The following is a 22,873-nucleotide window of genomic DNA, read 5'->3' on the forward strand; positions in this document are numbered from 1 at the left end:
ACCCCAGCCCAGGAGTTGGCTGGGATGCTGTCTAGGGATGGTTGCAAGGGGCCTGCTGAGTATGGGACCGAAGGGGCAGAGGATAGTGTCTCCTCAGGTGGAAGAAATGCTTACTCTGCCCAAATCTCGGGTACCTCAGAGGTTGAGTCCATAGTGGGAGTGGAGAACTGCTGGAGCATTGTACAGTGATTACATATCTGTGCTGTTTCTAATATGATCTCTGAAGAGATTCTTTCTCCTACAAGACACATCAGTGAGTCATTTTTATACTTCTGGAAGGAGATCAGAGGCATGCAGCCAGGCGAGTCTGTGCACGCCTCTCTCAACGGCAGAGACTCAATGTCGCCTTGAAAATATCACAGATTGATCGGACCCCATTTTCTCCACACTCCAGACCCTTAGTCATCAGTGACTGGAGGGAATCTTGCTGCTTCTGAGAAGCTGCTTGGCCACTTCCTGCACCTGCTTCAGAATGTCCCATATATACTGGCTCATGAAGACCTGGTAGGCTGCTATGTGAGCAATGAGCATGGCACCCTGAAACACTTTCCTCCCAAGTGTGTCCATGGCTCTAGGATCCCTTCCTGGGGGCATTGAGGAGTGGGTCCTAGAATGCTTGGCCCTCTTGTGAGCGGATTCGACCACCACAGATTGATGTGCTAGCTGGAGTTTGTTGAATCTGGGAGCCTTTTGGACAAGATAAACAGTGTTCACATTATGGGAGCCACTGAAAGGGGGTTCCTCCCACATATTCAATAGCAACTCTTGAAGGATCTCATGCACTGGGACTGCCACTATCTCCTTAGGAGGTTCCGTGTATTTGAGAATATCCAGTATCTTTTGCCTGGAGTCTTCCTCCATCTGTAAAGTAAAGGGGATGGGCTCCTGCCATCAACTGCATGCACCCTGTGAAGGAGAGATCCTCAAGCGGGGACTTCCTTCTATCTGGGGAAGGCGAAGGATTGGAGAGGAAACCCCTGATGCTGTCACCCAAACCACACCCCCAGCAGTATACGGATTCTGACTTACTGTGACTCACAGTGGAGGGATCTCTGGGCACTGTACCTGGCCAGCGGGTCAGTGACCAGTGTGGCTGGCTACTGGGGTCTGGATCAGAGGACCCCTGCCCCTTTGGGGGAGCTTTCAAAAGAGACTAGGATAACCATTGGGTTGGCCAGCACCGACTCAGATACCTCTCTGCGCATCAGTGAGGCAACAGGCACTAACACAGATACTGGTGTCCGTAGAGTTGCTTACCTATAATAGGTGTTCTTCAAAGACAGCAGGATGTCAGTCCTAACAAATAGATGACATCATCCAATGGAGCCCAGCATGGAAGACTTACGTCAAAGTTTCTAGAAATCTGACAGCCTCAGTGAGCATGCTCACTCATGCAATATTGCACATGTCCATGCGGTCTTATATCATAGAATTAAGAGAGTAAAATAAAAATAAGAAAATAGTAGAAACCCAACTCCGCGGGGTGAAAGGTGGGTTTCGAGAGGACTGACATCCTGTTGGCCTGGAAGAACACCTGTTACAGGTAAGCAACTCTGCTTTCTCTGGCGACAAGCAGAATAGCATCCTCACACATGGGTGATAAGGGAGGGGGGGGGAGGCAGCCTGAAAATAAAGAATTGGCCTTAGGTGGGAATGGAGCTCGGTTCTACACCATATTGGCCAAACCTACTGTTGCATGGGGAAACCCTATCAAGGGTTGTGAATGAGTGGATGGACTGCTCAAAAGTGGACCATCGAACAGAATAAGCTGTGACTGGCCCCCAAAATGCAGTTCCACCTGGGCAAAACAGAAGGAGTTGCAGTCTGCTAGCCAATTCGAGAGTGTCTGTTGGCAACAGTGATGCCCAACTTGTTCTGATGAAAAGAAACAAAAAGTTGGATGGACTGTCCATGGGCTTCTGTCCGCTCCAGATAGAAGACTAAGGTTCTTTTGCACTCTACTGTGCAGGGTTTGTTCACCTTGGTGCAAATGGGGCCTGGGAAAAAATAATGGCAGGACGATGAACTGGTTATGTTGGAAGTCAGACACCACCTTAGGCAGTGTACTTAGGACCACCCTGTTATGACTCTGCATGCTGAAGTGACCACCATCAAAAATATGACCTTCCAGGTCAGGTACTTCGGGTCACAGGAGGGCAGACGCTCAAAGGGAATTTTCATCAGCTGAGCCAACACCAATTTGAGGTCCAAAGACACAGTGGGAGTCCTTAGGGAAGGCTTCAACTGAAGCAGGCCCTGCATGAAAAATGCAACTACAGGCTGTACAGAGACAGGCTTACCATCTACACCACGGTGATATGCTCCAATCTCACTCACATGAACCCTAACAGAAATGGTCTTCAAACCAGCTTCCAAAAAGTGAAAGTGGTAGTCAAGCAGTTTGTGGGGAGCAAGGGCCTTCCTTCTCACAACACATGGAAAACCTCCTCCACTTCAGTCCATAGGACTTTCTAGTGGAAGGCTTTCTGGAAGCCACCAGGAACCTAGACACATCTTCTGAAAGTGCAACCAGAATGTTAGGAATTATTAGGAAGGAAATGGCAAATAAAATGGAGGATGTCATAATGCCTCTGTATCGCTCCATGGTGAGACTACACCTTGAATACTGTGTGCAATTCTGGTCACCACATCTCAAAAAGGATATAGCTGCACTGGAGAAAGTGAAGAAGAGCAACCAAAATAAGGGGCATGGAACGGCTGCCACTATAAGGAAAGGCTAAATAAGTCACAGCTGTTTAGTTTGGAGAAGAGACGACTGAGGGGGGATATGATAGAAGTCTAGAAAATCATGAAAGGACTTGAACAAGTTAATGTAAATCAGTTATTTACTCTCTCAGATAAATAGAAGGACCAGGGAGCAAGTTAACAAGTAGCTCATTTCAAACAAATGGAAGAAAACTCTTTTTCACTCATAGTTAAGCTCTGGAATTCTTTGCCAGTGGATGTGGTTACAGCAGTTAGTGTAACTGGGTTTAAAAAAGGTTTGGATAAGTTCCTAGAGGTTCCTATTATGGTAATTAATAAGCAATAGTAGCTTGGTGATTTATTTAATGTTTGGGTACTTGCTAGGTACTTGTGACTTGGATTGGCCATTCTTGGAGACATGATACTGGGCTTGATGGACCCTTGGTCTGACCCAGTATGGCATCACTTATATTCTTATGTTCTAACCGTTGCTGTGAAAGCAGAGAGCATCAGCTAGTTACCGCATCAGCTAGTTACCCCCATGTTTATTTGTTCCCCAAACCATAAAAGTTGGGGCCCTTGTTGGTTGCTGTCTGAATCCAATTCCCCTTTTCTCACTGCTGTTGAAGCAGAGAGCAATGATGGAGTTACATTAACAGTATCAAGGCTTAATTGTTAAGGGTAGCAACTGCCACACCAACAAGTTTACCCCCATGCACTCTTATTTCCAATCTCTTGCCCTTAGGGATCCACAGTGTTTATTCCCATGCCCCTTTGAATTCCTTGACTGTTTTCATCTTCACCACCTCTTCCGGAAGGGCATTTCAGGCATTCACCACCCTCTCCGTGAAGAAATATTTCCTGACATTGGTTTTGAGTCTTTCTCCCTGGATTTTCATTTCAAGATCCCTAGGTTGTCAATGCTGCCCCAGGAACCAACACCGGAGATAGGTCAGTAATATGCCGAGGAGTGCGTTCATGAATTCTAGAAGCGGCTTTAGGAACAATGGTGTCTGTGTCAGTACTCCAAAGCCAATGCCGTTCATCATCTTCTCCACAGCCAGCTGCATGCAACTCTCCAGTTTCTCCTCAAAAATGACCAATGCCAGGACAGGTAACTACATCCTCTTTGGAACTGAGAGGATGATAGGTAGCTGGTATTGGGACCACTGGAGACCATGGTGCACCCCTGGCACTGATGGAGTTTCGGCTCTCCTCACCATGGGGTTACTCCGGGGGAATCACAGCAGAAGCTGGTGCATCCCCATGCCCAGCACTATACATGAAAAGGGACTGATGCTTCTTCGGCTTCCCTTGATGCTCAGATTGATCCTTCTCCAGTGCCAAGGTCAACAAACCCAACTCCTCAACCTGGAGGAGTCAGACAATGGCCTGTCTCTGACATCCCTGGCAGCCGATGACCTTGATGGAACCAGCGGTCCCAATGAGGTCTATGGTTCAGTGTCCATCGGTGAACTTCCTGCTGTCCCTCGATGCTGATGGATCAGTCTTCTCCAGCCCGAAGAGGCACTCCATCTTGTCAAGCCAGATCTTACATCCCTTTGGGATCATTTTGTTGCCCTTGCTGTAACCTTGGACGTCGTAAGGTGCCTCAAGGCAGAGGATACATCTATCATGTGGGTCCATGATAGACATTGTCCTCGCCCACCAGGGACACTGCTTAAAACCCGAAACAAAAGGGATGCAAGATGGAAATTGATGGCAATGATTGTCAATAGCCAGCAGGCAACTCAGTGCACCCCCCTCCCCCCCGGGGATAGGCAACAAAAATAAACTTACCCCAAAACATCGAAAAACCTATTTAAAATGCTAATGGGAGAACCAAGGAGGACCCCGTGAACACGCAAGAAAATGCAAAACATTTATTGCGAAAAAAGCACTTTAAGATGAAACTAAAAGTTAAGAAAAAATTGAGGCTCACCTGCCCGTGAGATGCAAGGCTCTGTGGAAAAGCAGAGACTGAGGGGACCCCTTGTGAACACATGCTCACTGAGGCTCAGTCAAAGTCTAAAATCTTTGACATAAGTTTTCCATGCTGGGCTCCATTGGATGTCGTCACCCTTGTGTGAGAATTGCCATCTTGCTTGTCCTCAGAGAACATGCTGAATGCCTGGAGGGAATCTATACACCAACATTAGGTCTGGCAGCACCTTTTCCATGCACACGTCTCTCCAATTCCTCCTCAAAGATCGCTGACAGAAGCAGGAGAAGTGGCCACATCTTTTTCGGAACTGAGAAGAGGATCAGTGGCTGATGCCAGGACTTGTGGAAACTGGGGCAAACAACCAACAATCTGAGGATGAGCTCTCCTCACTGGGTGCTCGCTTCAGGGGTTTCTTGGCAGGTGCCGGACCATCCCTATACATTGATGGGGACCGATGCCGATGCTTTTTCTGCTTTCCTCGATGCTCGACATGGACCTTCCCCGATGCAGAAGTTGAAGAGAATGAACCCGAAGCCGCCTTTGACCAGGAGGAGCTGAGTGATGGCCTTTCTTTGGGATCCTTACTGGCCGCTGAGACAGAGGTTGCCAATGAATTCCCGATATTGATGGCTCCATGATCCTTCGATGTTGATATCTCTGATGCCATTGGATCTGTCCTTCTGGTGCCTGAACAGATGTCCCATCAAATCCAAACAGGACCAGCATCTTCTGGGGGTCATTTTTGAACACTTGCAGCAACCCCGGATGTCATGTGATGCTCTCAAGCAGAGGACACATCACAGGGATCCATGAACGACATAGTCCTCGAGCATTGAGGGCTTCGCTGGAACACCAAAGACATGATGTGAAACAAACTCTATGATGGCAGTAGTCGATGGATGCAGATGGCAGCACTATTAGAAAGGGAACAGTCTGCGAAAGAGAAACACCAAAAAGCCTATCTAGAGCGAAGTGAAAACTATGGGAACTGGAAAAAGAAAAAAATACAAAAATCCAGACGATAGTGAGAACTCTAACTGCGATCATCGGGATCCGTGGAAAAAGAAAGACTGAAGGGTCCCCAAGTGGATGTGTGGTACAATGCATGCTGTAGGCATGCTCAATGAGGTTCAGTCAAAGTTCTAGAAACTTGGACATGTTTTCTGTGCTGGGCTCTATCGGATGATGTCACCCATGTGTGAGGACTGCCATCCTGCTTGTCCTTGGAAGAAAAATTCAGTTGTGAGGAAACATCACCTCAGAGCAATGCAACCAAATGGCTTCCTGGAAAACATGAAACAGAGGGGCCCTGCTGGATAATCCCAAGCACAGAAGAGCTCTTGAAAGCTCTAGAAGCTGTGAAGTCATGCTGCTGACCAGGGCTCTGTCTGATGATGTCACCCACATGAGAGGCCTCTAACATCTGCTTTGTCCTCTGAGAAAAGGATTCAAACCTGATAAAGCAGAAGAGGAAAATCAAACTTTTTTTTTTTTTTTTTTTTTACCAGCTGCGTAACAAAAGCAACCAACCAAAGTATGTGTATATATTAAAAAAAACATTTTATCTTTTTAAATTCCATTTATTTTCTCTTAAAAAAAAACAGTAATTTTATAGCACATTAGCTTTTTATTCTCTCCTCAATCAATATTTACTAATTTATACAAACCCAGATGGATTTCAGCTGCTGCTGTTATAACATGGTTACAATGTTTCAGATGAGGCCTTATTCATACATGTATTTCTCTTACATATTTCTAGATCACAAAGTCCACCCATTCCATCCCCTTAATGGCTGAAAAGTGCATTCTTTTGAAAATAATTTGACTTTTTTCCTGGCCAAATCTCCACCCCCCTTTAAAAATCCCAAATGCGTAGGTGATTTCCCTTCTCACACTGTGAAGAACCTCTACATTTTTCGCACAAGAAAGTGCTTACAAAGCTGGCCTGCAAGCTTCAGTGGCCCTCATCGTATCCAAATTCAAGATTTCACATCAAGTTCCAAAAATACTTATGACCTTTTTTCTTTGATTTGAGTTGACCAGAGCTGAAAAAGATATTAAATATTGGTGTCTACTTGGTTGGTATCACTAATTCCCCATCACTATTGTTCAGTCATCTGCAGCTCACATTCTTAACACCAAAGGTTACAAATCAGGTATTTAGTGGTAGCCATATTTAAACTGGATTCTCAATTATTCTCAAAATATATATACACAGATACTTTTTTTTCTTAATTCTGAGAAACCTGGCAGTAAAAGAATTAGCTGGATTAATTAGCTAGAGGGGCTGTAAGGTTATTAAATGCCTCACTTGAATGAGACCAAAATCTGAGGGCAAGTAAAGGTGGAGCTGTTTTAAGACCCATGTGGGAAATGGAAGCCCATCTCTGCTAACACACACGTTATAAAAATTATGTAGAGGATAACAAGGTCAGAAATCAATAAAAAAAAAAAAAAAAAAAAAAAGGTAAGTGCTACAGTGACAGTTTAAAAATCCCAACTATGAAGTCCAGATTCCAATCTCAGCAGAGATTTTAATGATATTTAACAGACTACCTGCTGAGGTTTAAATCTGAAGCTTAAATTAAGAGGCTTTAAAACTCTAATATTAGAATATATATCTGCTTGTTTACTAAAGAAAGCGCCACCCTCCATGTCACCCAAATTTCTTGGAACTGCTCTCAAGTCACCTGTCACTATTCAAGTCCTTATACACAGCATTTGCTGGAAATATGTTTAATAAGGGGATGGGGTGGTCTTCATAGCCAAGGAGAGAGGGGCTCAAAGGAAATGCTTTTTTTTCTTTCTTTTATCAAGAGAAGCATGGATATCTGCCATCTTTTACCAGCAGAAATGCTAGCAATCAAAACAAAGGCACAATTCAAGCAAGCCTGGGACAGATACAGAGGGGGATAATAGCAAGGTATGGAACTGACTGGAGAAAGAGGAAGGTCTGTGGTGGCAACCTAACAGGTTCTCATCTGCTGAAAGTATGCTACTCTAAGTGTCCACTACTCTGTTAATTTAAATCTTAGGAGGCTCCTCTCTGGTCACACCCTGTTCAAAATATACAAGTATGAAAAGAAAGAACTGGGCAGGATTTCAATATGAGGTCTGCTATGGTTCAATGCCTCCTTGAGAACAAGTCACACATGTAAGTTGCACCCACTTAGCAGTACTCACTGGGCTGTCTGAATAGGTCTAGTCAGTAGTTTGAGAATGGCAACACAGATCTTTCTCATAGCTTCAAAAGGCCCTGACCTTTTCATGCTCTAATCTCTGCTATCAAACACTATATCGGAATGAGGATTACGATACCTCTGCAGGTTGAAAGCATGAGAAAGATTATATTTTAAGTGCATCAGAGGCGGATTACATTATTGCAGAAATTGGTAGAGGAAAGACCTTTAGTGAGGATACAGATGCCATTCATTTGCAAAATCCTGGATTTTGATACACTGAAAAAACAGAAACAAGCAGAACCAGCCAGATGAACTATAAGAGTAGATAGGACATCCCCCGATTAACACACACACACACACACACACACTTAAAATGATACAAACAAGTGAAGATCCTTGCAGTTAAAGAGTTTTCCTGTGACTCAATATTACCCACTTTGATTATGCATCCTTACCATTTGCAAAACAAAAGTGGATTATTTCATCAACAATAACCATCTGACATTACAAGGGTGGAAACCTTTACTGTTGTCTAGCACTTGTTAAAGATTATGCTAGTAAGTCAGGGGGATACTTTGTCTCTAAAGTACCTTAGAGTACATGACCATAGATAACAGAGAAATGCCAGCAGATTAATTCCAACCAGATATTTCTGCAGAGGCCACCAACAAGACTACGTAATTTTAGCGTTTACATGTTTTCAAAATTCAAGTTGGGAAAAAAGGTCAAAAGCGTTGCAAGCAAATTTATACAAAATTGTGAACAGCTCTGGATTAAACTGGGTGGTATGTGACAGAAGACATTCTTCTGTATAGTATATAAAATGTACAACATAATTCAGAATCCACATTTCTTTTAAACTATGTTGCTTAGATTAAACCCTAAAAATAGGATAACCTAATAACAATTAAAGAGACAGAGGCCTGCAGGGAGCTCTTTAAAATGACAATTTCTTCTTACACTATGTGGATCTAAGACTTCTGGGCTTCCTTCCCATCCTCCCCTTTGGCAGAACACAGCTGAGGGGATCCAAGTGAAATGTGACAGCTGTGTTTCTTTAAAAGAGACAGAATTATTATGTTCTTAAACTAAGTTAAGAAAGCGTGAGATGGTTCTTCTCTAAACTGACATCACACAGTGATGTCATAACTGTTTCAATCAATGGCACAATGACTGGAAAAGACAGTGTTGTGTTTGGTTAAAAATCAACTACCATAATGGGATACATTTTTTTTCATTTGGTCTGTTCCAATTCTGCAGGTTTCTCACACATGCCAAAGCAAACTCCATATGTCACCAGCTTTGAAACAATCTGATCCTCTCCCTGGAGGAGAAACTGGGAAATGCAGTTTTATCATTAAATTCCCATTTAAAGGATTTTAAAACTGCCTCAAAGAAATACAAATATATTATTTAAAAAAGCAAACAAAAACATGATAGGTTTTTAAAGGGCCATCTCAAGCAACAAGAATGGTGGAATCCATCCGTTACAGTGATGTTCCTTCCCAATCTACATAAAATATACAAAATAAATAATTACACAATGTTACTGGCGAGGTCATGCACCTCGGTGTCAATGCAGCTGACAACACGATTAGGAGAGCACGGCATTCTGCTTCGGACATATACAAACAGTGGTGGGAAGGGCAAGGGAAGGAGACAACCAGGGAATGAACAACGTGTGCTGTGACACAGCAGGCAGTGGGGGACTGAACTGACTAGATGGGCAAAAGATTCGCTGCCTGCAAAGTTACTATGAAACCAGACAAAAAAAAAATAAAAGCACCTCTTTGCTTTGGGTTATGAAAGTTTTCTAACAACGACTTTAGAAAGCTGGAATCCCAGCAGAGTGTCCCTGTGTGGAAGTCAAACTCAGGGTAAACGAAAGGTGATACAAGCGATAACTTCCTATTTAGATTTTTGTTTTAACCCCGATTGAATGAACATATTAAGCATGTGAGTACTGGTCAGCCACTGGATACAGAGAGATCCTGAAATTTGTTTTCTTGCATCCTGCCTCTATGGTCCTGCACAATTTGGGCCAAGAAGATACGAGGCTGCTGTCATGCTGCACCGATGTCTACGCCTCCAAACAGGGTCGAGTTTCTTTTCTTGGTTTAAAAAAGTAAATAAAAACTTGCATGGTGAAAAAAGGCCCCTCACAGTAGCCTGCTGCTTGCTATAATACATAGATACTGACATATCTTTATACCAGCACAGCCAGAGTTCAGTTTAAAATTATAGCTTAATTACAAAAAAAGAAAAAAAAATATAGGACTTCATTCTCCTTCTTTAAAACCAAACAAAAATGAAGAGGCAGGGGAATTAAAGAGATTGGCCATTCATCACCAAGCAAAAGGCCAGACTGAATGTATCTTATGTGGTAAGAGATCGAGCCATGCATACCACTCAAACTGCTGCTTTAGCCAGCATGGAACAAAGTAACTGGTTATTTCCACTAAGTTTAGGGGAAAGGGGGAAGGAAGGAGAATGTAAATAACCCATCTTGCTAAAAATCTTCTATAAAAAATCTTCAGTTCCTTAATATAATCACACATGGCGAGTAGCCCGGCTGTTGGCTAGAGCGAACAAGCATGGCTATTAGCTGCAAGTTTCCAAAGGAAGGTATACACGTGTTCTCCCCCAAGCTCTCAATGTTTGCACTTAGTACAAGAGTTCACAGAAGAGGGTCTCAGGTGGTCTCCTCGCACTGCTGAGAGTAGGGAAGGTGAGGGTCTTTAGAAATTTTATATCCCAGGTTCAAAGCAAAGAAGTCAAGGGAGGAAGGGGCTACTGGCCAGGTGCATCACCCACGATCTCGATGCCATGCTGCTGCAATTGCGCACGGAGCAGGGCGTTTTCATTTTTTAGCTCCTCGATCTGGAAGAGGGGGAAATAAAACAGAGCAAATACAGCATAATCAATAGTAGTGGCAAGCTTCTCTTTATACGTACATATGCAAGGCATACTGTTTCTCTTACCTGTTGCCGTAACAGCTCATTGTCCATCTGCAGTCGTTCAGCTTCCTTAAAGGTTTCTTGCATTCGCTGATTCGTCTGACGCAGCTCCCGGATGTAGTCGCAAGCTTTAGAGAGGATTCCACCTTTACTCTGCAACAGAAACAGAGGATCAAAAAAAGTCTGATGAACTGGTCCCTTTTCCACTGGTGCTCATATCAATTGACTGACTCAGAGGCAAGGGTTCCAATCTCACCTAACTGTATTACTGAATATGCCCCTAATATTTCCAGAATCCTACTGGAAGCTCTTCAGGAAGAATGAAACATTATAATTGACCTTGTATAGCACTAAAGGAAAATTGCTTCTTACCTGCTAATTTTCATTCCTGAAGTACCACAAGTCAGTCCAGACTCCTGGGTTTTGCCTCTCTACCAGCAGATGGAGACAGAAGAGAAAAGCTTTACTGACACGGCTACATAACCTAGTGTGCCACTTGCAGTCCTTCAGTATTGACTTGTACCTAAGCCAAGATGAGAAACTGTAAACAAAACAATTTCCACCCCTTTCTACATCAGAGCAGGAGGATGGCAGAACCCTCTAAACTGAAGCTCCTCTGGGCAATACAGATGATTGAACTCTCCAACCAACAAACAACTTTGCAGTATTTACAACTGAATACAAGAGCAGGTTCTCTAGAGCAGGCGGGGCTCTGGACCAATTGTGGTACTTCAGGAACGAAAATTAGCAGATAAGAACCAATTTTCCTTTACTGTTCATATCCCAGATAGTTCAGACTCCTGAGATGAACCCAAGCACCCCTAAACTGGGCATGAACGTCAAAGTCCTGCTAATAGTACACACTCTCCAAAACTAGCTGGTTCTGACACCCAGTTATCCAGCCAATGTCTCGCAAAAGTGTGCAAAGATGTCCAAGTAGCCGCGCAACAAATTTCCTGCAGAGATACCAAATGACACTGTCCATGAGGTTGCCTGTACTCAAGTTGAGTGGGCCCTCAGTCCCTCAGGTACTTATATTTTGCCTTCTGCAAATATAAGCCAATCGAATTGCCTTCTTCAACCACCATGCAATAATAGTCTTGGAGACCTCAGTCCCCTTCTCGTTCCATAGCATAAAGAAGCGATTTGATGTCTGAAAACTGTTAATACCCTTGAGATACCTCAACAATGTCGACGTACGTCTAACAGATGAAGCTGCATCACATGAGGCATTGCCATATCCAAATTTGGAAAAACCAGAAGCTCCACTGATGGAGATGGAAGGCAAATACAACCTTCGGAAGAAAGGAACGCACCATGTGCAAAACACCCGCTTCCAAAATTTGCAGAAAAGGGTCTCAACATGACAATGCCTGAAGCTCCAAAATCCTTCTGGCTCAACAGTCATCAAAAAGACTACCTGCAGAGTTAAATCTTTTAGAGATGCCTTCTTCAAGGGTTTGAATGGCACTCCACAAAGAACCTGTGGAACCAAATTAAGGTTTCATGATGGATACATCCTTTTCATCAAGGGAAGCAAATGCTTCACTCCTTGAAGAAAACCACATCTGGATGTGAAGCAAGAGATATTCCCTGCACCTTGCCCTGAAAATCCTAATGCTGCCCCCCTTGCACTCGAAGGGAATTAAACATCAATCCATTGATCGGAGCCCTCTGTAAAAATGTCAAGACATGAGACACCGAAGCCAGAGTAGGTTGTATGCTTCAAACATCCTCCACACCCTAATATAGGCCAGAGATGTGAAAGGTTGACTAACTTACAGCAAGGTGGTAATGACATCCTCGGAATATCCCTTACTCAACCGAGTCCTTTCAAAAGCCAGGCCACGAGACAGAAGCGATCTGCCTGATCCCAAAAGACTGGACCTTGCCGAAGCAACCTCTGAAGATGTCCAAACTCTAATGGGTCTGTCCAAAGCCAAATTTATCATATCAGTGCATCATGGGCGATGTGGCCACTCTGGAGCCACAAGAATCACATTGCTTGGGTGCTTCTCTATTGTATATATTACCTGACTGTGCAAACGGCGCTTCTCTGCTACAGGACTCACACAAGGATATCACAAGTAATTTAGTTGAAGCAAAGATTAATTTATTATTGCATATCCTTGGAAGACACAGACCGCCAGTTTCACTATTCACCATTTCACTCTTCCCACACTAAGGGCCATGGAGGTAACATGTACAGAAGGATTCTAGACGGCCATGATAGAATCAGGGCATTAATTCCTTCTGCCCAATATTCTTTCATACATATTTTTATAAACACTCTAGACTACGTTTTACACCTCTACCATCTGCTGGAGACAGAGAAATACTGAGAGGCTGCAGGTGGCACTCTAGGTTAAGTAGCAGTGTCAGTAAATTTTTTCTTCTCTTGTCTCCATTTGCTGGAAGGGAGGCAAAACCCAGGAGGTCTGGATTGATCTGGGATACGAACAGAAACAACTCTTCTTTAGTTTTCAAGGCTATATGCTTGATTTTATTAACCACTCCAACAGACATTGTAGGAGTCATACTGCCAGATAGTGAAGCCATATGTACTCTGTCTCACTTCCATCATAACAGGCCAGAACTCATTCCAGGTGCTGCTTATGGGCACAGCTAGTGGACAATGCCAGATCAACAATGATGGAAGTAATTCTTACAAGTATATAAGCTATTTTAGTTCAGTACTCCATGAGGAAATAAAAAAGCAAGCCTATAGGAGATAGACTGCTAATGGAAGATGAACGGAGAAGGCCTTGCAGGGAAGGACTATAAAGTAATCAGACACAAGGATATGGTTAAGAAATGGAAGGATATTAGCTTTCCAGCAGCAAGCTTACCAACTTAATAAAAATAGTTTATTTTCCTGCAAATCTCCACCAGAGGTCAGTACACTACAGAAGAACAAGAAGGCCTGTTAGTGCAGTGCTAGGAACAAAAATAGAAAAAGGAATAGAAAAACTAAAGAAAATGAATGGATTTTAAAAAGATAATTGTGTGCTCATATTTTTTTAGATAATATATATAAAACCATTAAGATCTAATCATTTTCTTTAGTTTTTCATTCCAAAAGTAAATTTTATGAATCCCAAACTTTTGAAAATTCTTCCTAGACTCCTAATGAGGAAAACTGCTAAGTAAGTCAAGGGCTACCGCTGAACAGATTATCAGAATCCATGAAATGTCACATCAACACACAAAGCAATAATACAAAATGGACATGTACATTTTTATTGGGTATACTGCCTGCAGCATTTTTATAATTAAGTGGTTTAGAAATTAAGAGGGAAATAATTAAACTGCCCACACTGGTGCAAACCCTGCAGATACTTTTTATCTTCGGGGTTTGCACAAATCAAAGCAAAAGTACCTGCTACAGATAAAAAGTACCCATAGAGATTTTGTGCCTGCTTTTTCTGTGGGTACTTTTCCATGAAACATGAGTGTAGTTTTGAAAATGCAAATCTGCATGCATTGTTGCTCCCCCACCCTGACCTAATTCCCCTGCCGGGAACACCTAACATTAATACTTTTACCCACATTGAGGATGAGCGATTTTCAAAATGACCATTTCTGCAGGTAAAACATCTTCCATTAAATAAATTAAGAGCAGCTCTTCATCAGAGCCCTATGGAGAATCATACAAATACAGAAGAAATACAGCAAGGACAACTGAAGCGCAGAACTCAGGAAGGATTTAAAAAAAAAAAATAAAATGTTAGTTGTGTCTATAATAAAAGGCATGCAGCTTTTATTCCAAAAACACTGAAATGACAACTAAAATGCATCCAAAGAGGAGACCTGACTTGTAAATAATCTCAGTGACAGAGCCAAAAGATTTCAAATAGCCCATGCTGTCACATATATAGGGGTTGCCAAAGCTCCTCACGGACTCCCATTATCAAAGTTCACTCATGTTCTCTCACTCATGATTGGTATCTTTTGTTGCTTCTTATGTTCTTTTATGTTGCTCCTTGGACTACTTTTACCCAAAGTATTTACTCATCCTATAGCTCAACGTAGGTAACTACTACCCGCCTATTATACCCGTTTTCTTTTTGATTGTATATACTCTCTCAGTAATTCATTTTGGCGGTCTCCTGGACCGATTCATATTATAGAATATTCAGTTTGAGTTACTTTGTACCAGTTCTCGTATCACTTGTTTTATGTACTGCCTTTGTGCAAAGTTGCAGTTTTATGTAAACCGGGGTGATTTGTATGTCATACAGGAGCATTGGTATATAAAAGTTAAAAATAAATAAATAATTTTCAACAGGAAACTTACCCAGGTAGTTTTCCTTTGAAAACTACCGTACTTATAAAGGTACGCATATACAAAATACAGGGTAAAATTAGGTTTCTTACCTGCTAAATTTCTTTCCTGAAACCTACCAGACCAGTACAAGTGCATGGGTTTTTCTCCCCTACCAGCAAATGGAGACAGAGAATGAAAGCTTTGCTGCAAAGGAAAGGAAATGTGCCACCTGCAGTCTCTCAGAATGAACTTTACAAAGCAACCCCTCCCTGCAAGCAGGGGTAAACAATAAACATAACAATCAGTGAACCTTTTAAACTGTTGAGCCCCCCCTACCGAAAGGACTCAAACATATAATACTCTGACGAAAATCAAGGAGAGTAAAGATTATGGGTGAGACTTTGGACTGGTCTGGTAGGAATCCAAGAATGAAATTAGCAGGTAAAAAACCTAATTTTACCTTCCTGATCGCCCTTACCAGACCAGTCCAGATGCATGGGATGTAATTATTTAGTTAGCTATGTAATTAGACATTCTACCTGTAAATAATAATTTTTTGACTCCATGTCCCTTGTAAATTGCCTATTCTCCCTTATGCGGTAGTTGGTTCCCCCCTTGTATGTTATGTGACATTGCTTGCTGTTTATCAATATTATGTGCATTGTTCCTTGTTTCTCTGTAAAGCTTGTTTAGCTACATTTTTGTTTAATGTGAACCAATGAGATGTTCCCAATGTTCATCGGTATATAAAAGCTTTTAAATAAACAAATAAATAAATAATCAAGCCAACCCTAGATTGGGAGGGATCCTGAAAGTCTGGCTGTCAGGATGCTTGCCCCAAAGGCAGCAGCATCCCGAGCCTGCATATTCAGTCAATAATGCCTGGAGAAGTGCGAAGCGGACCACATATTGGCCCCTACAAATCTCCTAGGTCAATAAACTGCTCACAGAAACCTCTGGGCCCTAGTAGAAATCTTTGGCGTGGTGGAGTAGCCTAGTGATTAGAGCAATGGGCTGTGAACCAGAGAAGCCCAGGGTTCAAATCTCACTGCTACTCCACATGATCTTGTCCAAGTCACTTCACCCTCCACTGCCTCAGGTACAAAATTAAAGGCTAACTTTCAAAACTGTGAGGTGTCCATATATGCATGTATACGGGCACAAAGTTGCTACTGTATTTTATAACCTGCGCAGAAAGGATATGCACAGGTTATAAAATACAAGTGCATATGCACAAACAAATGCTTATGTATGTAAAAGCCACAAGCCACATGAGTTTGAAGATTCAATTGGCTAAATAGCTGCAGAAGCAGGATAAATCTGAAAAGCACTACTTAAACAGATAAGAAGCGATTTTCAGACTTATTAGGCTATGTAGGCCTGCGTTACTCAGCTGGATAAATCGGAATATAGCCAGATAAGTGCTGTTACTTATCTGGATACGTTAAAAATTGTCCAAGCAGCAAAGAAGATGCTACTTAGCCAAATAAGTTGTAAATTAGTCAGATAAGTATGCGCAAAACAAACACATACCTGCATATTTGCACTTCCAATTTTAAAAGGTTATGCATGTAGATTTTAATTGCGTTAATTTGATGCTTTTATCCCTGTAACTCGGGTTTTACATTCGTAAGTCAGGTATTTTATAACATGCGCCCAGCAATGAAATAATTATTTTTACCAATTCGCCCAGTCCATCTGCAGCTCATGAAGACCCTCTTGGCTCTTTAGCCTGAAATCCCCCATTGCACCCAGATCCTCTATTCAGTCATTTTGTCACATTGATGATGTTTGTTTATTTATTTATTTATTTATTTAAGGCTTTTATATACCGGCATTAGTGTGCAAACATCATGTCGGTTTACGTTGGAACTAAAAGGAAGGAAAGGAAATACAAAGAACAGGGGTGTGGGGAGGGGACATAGCGTAAGGCTGCAGAGGAGATAAGGCAAGGATGCAGAAACAGTTAACGGTGGAGAACTATGTACAGTATGGAGTAAAAAATATATATACACTATATACAGGGCCAAAGATCAATTGTGTGTGATAAGGGGACTAGGGGCGTGGGTGCAGGATTGAGTAATGCGGTGAAAGAGAAAGGTCTATTCGGAGTAGGCTATTCGGAAGAGCCAGGTCTTTAGTTTCTTTCTAAATTTTGTGTAACATGATTCGAGTCTAAGGGGGGTTGGAAGGAAGTTCCAGTGCCTGGGGCCTGCGATAGAGATTGCTCTATCCCTTGTAGAAGAGAGGTGGGCTTTTTTAAGGGAAGGTATTGTGAGGGTACCCTTATTGACGGTTCTAGTGGGCCGATCAGAGTGAGTGAGGAGGAGGGGTTCATCAAGCCAGTCAGAATTAAGGGAGTAAAGTGATGTTTATGATCACTTACATCAGATACTGACCAGAAGTAAATATATGCAAGTAAAAGATGTATGCGCATCCTTTTGGTAGCTTTTAAAATAGCAACTTATTTGCATAAATGTTGGCTGCACCCCGGAATGCCTCTGCACACCCATTTCTTACACACGTAAGGTTACTTGCAGACCCTGATTTACATGTCTAAGCTGCAGTTTTGAAAAATAGCATGCATTTGTGTATGTGCTATTTTATGCACACAAATATTATTTTTTACATGCATAGGGGTAGATTTTAAGAGGCGCGCGAACAGCCTACTTTTGCTTGCGCATCAGACTCAAGCAAAAGTACGCTGGATTTTAGTAGATACACGCGGAGGCGCGCGTATCCACTAAAATCCTGGATCGGCGCGCGCAAGGCTATCGATTTTGTATAGCCTGCGCGCGCCGAGCCGCGCTGCCTCCCCCCGTTCCCTCCAAGGCTGCTCCGAAATCGGAGCGGCCTCGGAGGGAACTTTCCTTTGCCCTCCCCTCACCTTACCCTCCCTTCCCCTACCTAACCCACCCACCCGGCCCTGTCTACACCCCCCCCTTACCTTTGTCGGGGGATTTACGCCTCCCGGAGGGAGACGTAAATCCCCGCGCGCCAGCGGGCCTGCTGCGCGCCGGGCCGCGACCTGGGGGCGGGTACGGCGGGCGCGGCCACGCCCCCGGGCCGTGGCCACGCCCCGTACCCGCCCCCAAAACGCTGCCGACACGCCCCCGCAACGCCGCGCGCTCCGGCCCCGCCCCCCGACACGCCCCCCTCCGAGAACCCCGGGACGTACGCGAGTCCCGGGGCTCTGCGCGCGCCGGGAGGCCTATGTAAAATAGGCTTCCCGGCGCGCAGGGCCCTGCTCGCGTAAATCCGCCCGGTTTTGGGCGGATTTACGCGAGCAGGGCTCTGAAAATCCGCCCCATAATGTTTGAAAAATCACCTGTTAGATTGTAAGCCCTCTGGGGATAGGGAAATACCTATGTACCTGAATGTAATTGTTTTGAAATGCCGAAAGGCGGAATATAAATCAAATAAATGTTGTATTACCAGGTATCTCGTTATATGTAACTCATGGCTCTATAAGTTTACTGTTCTGCTTTACCAATGGTTTCTGCACATGTAATTCGTTGTTTCAAATATAAACCGGAGTGAAGGCCGCAAGCTAAACTTCGGTATATAAAAATGAACAAACAAACAAATAAATAAATAATGTGCACAGATGATATTAGCCTCTTTAATCCATATAGTGATGGTGGCCTTTAAAGCCATTTGACCCACTGAACAGCACTAACAAATGAACTGTTAAAAAGCCCTCAAGCTGAGTTTGATCACAGAACATGGAGAAATCTTTACTTACCTAATAATTTTCTTTCCTCTAAGGAAGGCAGGCCAATCCACACCAGTGGGTTATACACACCTAACCAGCAGACTGAGACGTAGTAAAGCTCGCTGAAGTCACTGACATATAGCCCTGCCCCTGCATCAGCCCGCCAGGATTTATAGAAAAACCAAACTGTAGACAAACTGATTAGACTTGAACATGACTATTAACAGTCAACCACTCATGCTTCCAGCCAACTGGGCAACACTGAGCTCAGCTGAAAAGTTAACATTCTTTAAACTTAGGGCTGATGATGTTACTTATCAGTCCTTCAAATAAATTAACAGAAATAACACTTTTTGTCATCCAGAGAACAAACTAAACGCAAGTAGGCGGCCCAGGGTGGGTTGTGGATTGACCTGCCTTCCTTAGAAAAAAGGAAATTATCAGGTAAGTAGTAATTTCTCCCTCCTCTGCACTCACGCAAGCCAATCCACACCAGTGGAATGTACCAAAGCTACTTATAAAAAGAGCGGGGGCTGCTCAGAGTCCCCACAACACCACATGCACGAAAGCCACGTCCTCCTGAGCCCTTGAGAAAGTGTGTAAGGAGAACAACATTGCTGCTTGACAAATCTTAACAGAAGACAATAACCGAAGCTCTGCCCATGAAACTGCCTGAGCCCTAGTGGAATGTGCCCTCACCTGTCTAGGTAAAGGGAGATCTGCATCCAGATAGGCAACCATGACGACTTCTTTCACCCAATGGGCTATAGTTGCCCATGGAGCTGTTTCACCTTGTTTTCCTCCACCATGGAGTGCAAACGGAACATAAGAAAACAAGAAGTAGCCATACTCGGAGAGACCAAGGGTTCATCAAGCCCATCATCCTGTTCCAACAGTGGCCAATCCAGGTTACAAGTACGCAAAACATTAAGTAGATCCCATGCTACTAATGCCGGTAATAGCAGTAGCTATTCCCTAAGTCAACTTGATTAATAGAGGAAAATTAGTTCTTACCTGTTAATTTTTGTTCCTGTAGTACCATGGATCAGTCCAGACCTTGGGTTGAGCCTCCTTTCCAGCAGGTGGAGACAGACTAAAACTGAACAGGTGCCCTATATGAGGACAGAGCCCATCCTGTAACCCTTCAGTATAACCATTGTCAAAGCAGAAAAACAACAAACCCAGAATAGGATCAAGCAAGTAACCATAAAGCTCAATTGAGCAAATGTAAAACAGAGTAAGAGAAACATGGTAGAACTATACACTCTTGCATATACTTGGTACTTGAACAACCAAGGCTTCCGGTGTAATTGTATAGAATTAGGCATCAAAACCTGTGAATCTAAGGAACAAGCTTCGAGAGGACAAGAAAAGAAAAAACAGACAGGGAAGGGCGACTGGACTGATCCGTGGTACTACAGGAATGAAAATTAACAGGTAAGAACTCATTTTCCTTTCCCTGTACGTGCCCGGATCAGTCCAGACCTTGGGATGTACCAAAGCTTCCCTATACCGGGAGGGACCGACACAGTCCCGCTTGAAACACTTGTCCAAAGGAACCAAAAACTGGCGCTTGCACATCCAGACGGTAGTGTCGAGCAAAGGTATGCAGGGAAGCCCAGGTGGCGGACCTGCAAATCTCTTGCGGAGAGACTGATTGGCTCTCCGCCCAGGAAGTAGCTTGAGAAAGCAGCGAGTGAGCCTTTAAGCCCTCCGGAATTGACCGACCTTGGCAGAGATAAGCCGAGGAAATGGCTTCCTTCAACCATCGTGCAATAGTGGTCTTAGAAGCCGGCTTGCCCCGATTGGGACCACTCCAGAGGACAAAAAGATGGTCCGAGACCCGAAAGTCATTGGTAACCTGAAGATACCTGAGTAGGACGCGTTTGACATCCAGTTTACGAAGGTCGCCTCCAGCGGTACCCGCAATCTCGTCCGGAGAAAAGGCAGGAAGCTCTACCGATTGGTTGACATGGAAGGCGGACACCACTTTCGGAAGAAAAGAGGGCACCGTTTTGAGAGAGACACCGGAGTGGGAGATTCGCAAAAAGGGTTCCCGACAGGACAAAGCTTGAAGCTCAGAGACCCGTCGAGCGGAGGCGATCAAAACAAGGAAAATAGTCTTGAGCGTAAGGTCCTTTACTGTAGCCCGACGGAGAGGTTCGAACGGAGCAGAGCAGAGGGCTCGGAGGACCAGATTGAGATGTTTTGACTCCCCTCAAGAACCGAACAACGTCCGGGTGAGCCGCTAAAGGATGACCATCGACCTGTTCGAGAAGAGAGCCAAGAGTGGAGACTTGCACGCAGAGAGAACTGAAGGAGAGGCCCTTGGAGAGACCCTCCTGCAGAAAAGAAAGAACCACTGAGACTGGGGCGGAGCAAGCTGAGACCCCCGACTTCTCACAAACAGTCTTGAAGACACACGCATGTAGGCTAGAGAAGTCGACTGCTTTCGGGCTCGAAGCAAGGTGGAGATGACCTCTTCCTTGTAGCCCTTACGTCTCAGACGTAAGGGCCCCTGCCGCAGTAGACGAGGAAGATGGCCCAGCCGCAGAGGACCGTCCGTCGCCAGGTTGACAAGATCTGCGAACCATGGCCTGCGAGGCCACTTGGGTGCTACCAGAACCACTGGTCCCCTGTGGAGTTCTATTCTCCTGAGAATCTTTCCCACTAGGGGCCACGGAGGAAACACGTACAGAAGGATGTCTGCGGGCCAGGGAAGAGCCAGAGCATCCACTCCCTCTGAGCCGTGGTCCCTCCAGCGGCTGAAGAACCGATCAGCCTTGGCATTGTGCATGGTCGCCATTAAGTCCAGGTGGGGCTGACCCCACCTTCTGACGATCAGGTCCATGGCTGCTTCCGAGAGTTCCCACTCTCCCGGATTGAGCGATTGGCGAGTGAGAAAATCCGCTTGAACATTTTCCTTGCCCGCAATGTGAGAGGCCGCCAGGCAATCCAGGTGTCGTTCCGCCCAGGCAAAGAGACGGCTGGCTTCTAGGGCTACCAGGCGACTGCGGGTGCCCCCCTGACGATTGATGTATGACACGGTGGTGGAGTTGTTGGACAGCACTCTTAACGCTTTGCCGCGTATGAGGGGCAAAAACTCCTGCAGAGCCAGATGCAGCGCCCTGGCCTCCAGCCGATTGATGTACCAGCGAGATTGAATGGGTGACCATATCCCCTGAGTGGACCGGGACAGGCAGACCGCACCCCAGCCCGAGAGTCTGGCGTCCGTGGTCACTATCGTCCACTGTGGAGACTGAGGGGAATCCCCTGGAGAAGATGGGGGAGCGAAAGCCACCACTGCAAGTCGGCAATGGTAGAGGCCGAAAGAGGGAGGACCATCTGATACTGTTCAGACACCGGCTGCCAACGTGATAGCAACGGTCGCATATGAGCAAAGGCCCAGGGGACTAGATCGATGGTGGAAGCCATGGACCCTAGAACCTGCAAGTAGCCCCAGGCCATTGGAAGAGGCAGCGAGATCAAGTCCTGGATCTGGTTGATCAACTTTAAGGCCCACGCACAGGGCAAGAAGACTTTGCCGAGTCTGGTGTCAAAGTGGGCTCCCAGGAATAATTCCTGGGAGGGCTGAAGGTTGCTTTTGGAATAATTCACTATCCACCCTAGAGATGTGAGGAGGGCCAATACCCGATCTACCGCCTGTTTGCAGAGAACCTCCGACTTGGCCTGCACAAGCCAGTCGTCCAGATAGGGATGAACTAGAACACCTTCCCGACGAAGGGCTGCCGCCACCACTACCATGATCTTGGTGAAGGTGCGAGGCGCGGTCGTGAGACCGAATGGTAGGGCCCGAAACTGGAAGTCCCAATTGAGAATGTGGAAGCGAAGATACTTTTGATAATCGCGGTGGATCGGGATATGGAAGTACGCCTCCATCAGATCGAGCGAGGCGAGGAACTCTCCGGGGCGAACTGCCGCGATGACAGTTCGCAGGGTTTCCATGAGAAAACGCGGGATTTTGAGGGCTTTGTTGACCAGTTTGAGGTCCAGGATCGGCCGAAAAGCCCCGTCCTTCTTGGGAACGACAAAGTAGATGGAATACTGGCCTACGCCAAGCTCTCTTTCCGGGACTGGGAC

At 44.6% G+C, this 22,873-nt stretch overlaps 1 protein-coding gene across 3 annotated transcripts in view; it reads right to left on the minus strand.

Annotated features, from left to right (window-relative positions):
- Positions 1-6,215: 6,215 nt before the first annotated feature.
- USF2 (upstream transcription factor 2, c-fos interacting) overlaps positions 6,216-22,873 on the minus strand; it is a 157,166-nt gene continuing 140,508 nt past the window's right edge. For 2 of the 3 annotated variants that reach the window (XM_029576385.1, XM_029576386.1), the window contains exons 9-10: positions 10,815-10,943; positions 6,216-10,713 (exon numbers count right to left, since the gene is read on the minus strand). In XM_029576385.1, coding sequence (XP_029432245.1) covers positions 10,624-10,713; positions 10,815-10,943 — 219 coding nt within the window. In that variant the 3' untranslated portion in view covers positions 6,216-10,623. Of the gene's footprint in view, positions 10,714-10,814; positions 10,944-22,873 lie in introns of those variants that run through there. The other variant, XR_003852586.1, reaches the window with a different exon arrangement.

Source organism: Rhinatrema bivittatum, chromosome 14 (assembly GCF_901001135.1).
Source record: "Rhinatrema bivittatum chromosome 14, aRhiBiv1.1, whole genome shotgun sequence".
Taxonomy (NCBI): domain Eukaryota; kingdom Metazoa; phylum Chordata; class Amphibia; order Gymnophiona; family Rhinatrematidae; genus Rhinatrema; species Rhinatrema bivittatum.